Here is a 3,143-nt window from a genome sequence, read left to right as displayed (position 1 = left end):
ATAATCAGCCTGATTTGAGGTCTGATTCCTCCATCCCATCCCTAGGGTTGTAGAGTCTGAGCGCATACTACTTAAGGTTATATGTCATGTGCTGTAAACGATTCAGACGTACGGTGTTAGCACATAAAAGTTAAGGTTATGTCGTGTGCTGTAAACAATTAAGACGTACGATGCGATTAAGACGTACGGTGTTAGCACATAATACTTAAGGTTATGTCGTGTGCTGTAAGTGATTCAGACGTACGGTGTTAGCACATAAAAGTTAAGGTTGTGTCGTGTGCTGTAAACGATTCAGACGTACGATGCGATTAAGACGTACGGTGTTAGCACATAATACTTAAGGTTATGTCGTGTACTGTAAGTGATTCAGTCGTACGGTGTTAGCACATAATACTTAAGGTTATGTCGTGTGTCGAAAATGATTCAGTTGTACGGTGTGACTTTATGAAAATTGGCCCGGATATTACTCACCAAAAAAATATACCTCCCTCGCTCCTCCAGTATTCCCCTAGTATTGCCAGCCTTCTCCCTGAGAGTAGCTGGCAGTTGGTTGTGTTTTCCCGTGCACCCTAAAGTTGTAGAGGCAGGTGTAGTCAATGTTGCCCCAGTTGTTTTCAATCTGCAACCTCACATATCTGAAGACGTCTTTGTCCGGATTCTGTTGGGAGACAAACAAAAGAGTCAGACATTGAAATAGAGAAACAAATGGAAAGACAAAAAACAGTGCTGGCAGTGAGAGTTTGAATAACTTGACATCTGCTGTATGTGTTGTCATAATAAACTTCTTCAAAATGCATGTTCATGAACTATCTATGAACCTCTAAGATCATACTTACAGGCAGAGCAAAGGTCTGATGTGGAGTTCCATCTTGTTCATACACCATTCTTCCTAAGAGGGTGCCTTCCTCGTCTGTTCCCCTCATTCCCTGATGAAGACAAAAACAAACAGGTTAGCTATTTCTGACGTCAAATGAGAACATGTATTATACATACGATTTGAAGATCCAACATGTACATATGTGACATATATCTCTAATTGGGATGGAACATATATGACTTACATAGACGGAAAATTCCCTCGGTGCACTTGCAATGTGTCCATTGGGCGACTGGCTCTTGGCGATGTGGCTGAGTGTCACGTGGGAGATAGAGACTGGGTGGGACAGAGAGATGACTAAGTGTCCTCGACCCCCTGAAAAAGGCCAGCATTCTCCTGGATTCAGCCTGGAAGGTGCCTGAAAGAGAAAAGTTCAACGTCTTAGTCTCGACTGTTCATTCATTAACTTCAACTGTATGCAATGTTATTGAATATGACTGATAAACCATCTGTTCATGTGGCTAATTGATTCTCACCTGGATCACTCCTCTCTGTTTTTTGGAAGAACAGCACCAGTTGAATATTGTATCCAATAGAAAGTTCTTGTTTCCTTGAGGCCGATATGTATCTGAGGACAGATGCTGCAATGTTCTGGCACCTAAACAACACAAAGCAAGAAAAACAGTTAGAAGTCCACTTCCAAACAAGTATCACAATAAGGTGTACATTTATATTCTCATGGCAGCCATTTTCCTCTGAAAAACTTATGACATATTTGATCTGAGGAAAAAAATGTCAGGGGTAAATGGCTGCCATGTGAATAAGGTCAACAGTTAGAAAGATGGTCGATGGAGATAGCTTACCTTGCGATTCCAGGGCAAAGTCTGGTAGAGTGTCTGTCTGCGGAAAATGCGTGTTTGTCCTCTGCTGAAGTGACATCAAGTCCTTTTGGAATTTTTGGAATTGGAAGTGCACGCTGTCGTCGGTTCTCGAGTGTCCTGAGGGATAAAAAGCACAGATGTTAGAAACTTAATTTTAATAAAACTGTAATCGGGAAATGAAGATTTTCTCAAGGTTTTTCTGATGTACTCAAAATGTTTGTATCAAAAAATTTGACGTTTCACTTACCAGAACTTTTAAGGAGCACAAGCACAAGCACAACAGCACTGATGATCTTCCAAAATGAGCTGCCTTTTGTTTCCACTGCAGACACTGTGCTCTGATTGGTCGGGGTCCTGGTCAGAGTGGGGTTACTCTCAGCGACTTTAACCTCAACAAAGGAAGCAGAAGCCTGATGACTCCTGTTAATGCTGCCGTTTCTGGTGAGCTCATTGGACATGTCACAGTGGATGATGGGGTTAGTAGGTCCCTCAGTGTAGGTAGGTTTCATAGGCCCGTTTTTGCGTTTCCTCCTCCGAAAGACCCTGCAAGATGAAACACAAGTTAGAACTGAGTGTTCGATGTGTATGTTTGTAATGCACTTACCTAATAACACACTCAACATATGAAGAGACACAGTAAAGCTACTTACCTAATCAAGGTTTCCTTGTAGTTAACAGATGGCGTTCCCTGTTCTGTGTAGTATCCCGCTTCTTGCAGACGAAGACTTCTCCTGGGCATCACTGAAAAAAAGCAGAAAGACATGAAGGTCAAATCATTAGTCACATTCTGAGGTAGAGATGATGTATTATCATATATACAACACTTTATATACTTTCATGAATCTAAATTCATTTAAATGCACTTTAGTTTCAAAAATGTTTGATGACAAACCCGAGGTCAAATAGGGATTTGCATCAAGTTAATTTTTCAAGTGTAAAGTTTGCGACTTGTACTTACTTTTTACTTCTTCTTCCTCCTGTATCGTAAAAATGACGTTTAAATCCTTGTAGAAATGTTTCCTTAATCAGATGTATCGAACGATTTCAACAGACTCTCTGTAAATGGAAAAACTGACCGTCCTGCTTGCAAGTCTTTCTCAAAATGATGAATACTCGACACAGAGAAGGATTCTGTTTTTTGATCTGGAATGTCCTTTGGTCTGTTGTTGCTTAGCAACACATTTAAAGGTAAACAAACTTTAAGCATGAATTACTTCCGTAAAAAAAATTGGAACTTTATAGTTATGATGCAATCTTTTTCTTAAAAAGTGTTCATCAGACAAATGTTCAATAAAGATTACTTTATTTGAATATATTCAGACACATGTGGACTGGAGATTTGTTCTGTTCTGTTTCAGCACAATTCTCAAAGTTAACTTTACTTTAACAGAATAGTTGGTATATAAGTTATTATAGTGTGACATTATTTTGGTGTGTTTATCTAC

At 39.7% G+C, this 3,143-nt stretch overlaps 1 protein-coding gene across 1 annotated transcript; it reads right to left on the bottom strand.

Annotated features, from left to right (window-relative positions):
• Positions 1-322: 322 nt before the first annotated feature.
• LOC306839448 (SUN domain-containing protein 3-like) lies at positions 323-2,795 on the bottom strand. Its single transcript, XM_079368178.1, has 8 exons — positions 2,657-2,795; positions 2,349-2,439; positions 1,946-2,241; positions 1,681-1,815; positions 1,354-1,475; positions 1,062-1,235; positions 837-926; positions 323-658 (listed from the first exon to the last, which is right to left on the bottom strand). Coding segments are annotated over exons 1-8 (1,059 nt in total). The 5' UTR covers positions 2,658-2,795; the 3' UTR covers positions 323-508.
• Between the last annotated feature and the right edge of the window lie 348 nt (positions 2,796-3,143).

This window comes from Symphodus melops (genome assembly GCF_947650265.1).
Source record: "Symphodus melops genome assembly, chromosome: 18".
NCBI lineage: Eukaryota > Metazoa > Chordata > Actinopteri > Labriformes > Labridae > Symphodus > Symphodus melops.
The sequence above is the reverse complement of the archived record's forward strand: the minus strand, read 5'-3'. Positions and strand labels throughout refer to the sequence as shown.

Coding starts and splice junctions, on each gene's coding strand:
- LOC306839448 (XM_079368178.1), bottom strand. Junction 2,242..2,348: donor TACAAGGAAACCTTGATTAG/GTAAGTAGCTTT, acceptor TTCATCTTGCAG/GGTCTTTCGGAGGAGGAAAC. Junction 927..1,061: donor CGAGGGAATTTTCCGTCTAT/GTAAGTCATATA, acceptor TGTCTTCATCAG/GGAATGAGGGGAACAGACGA.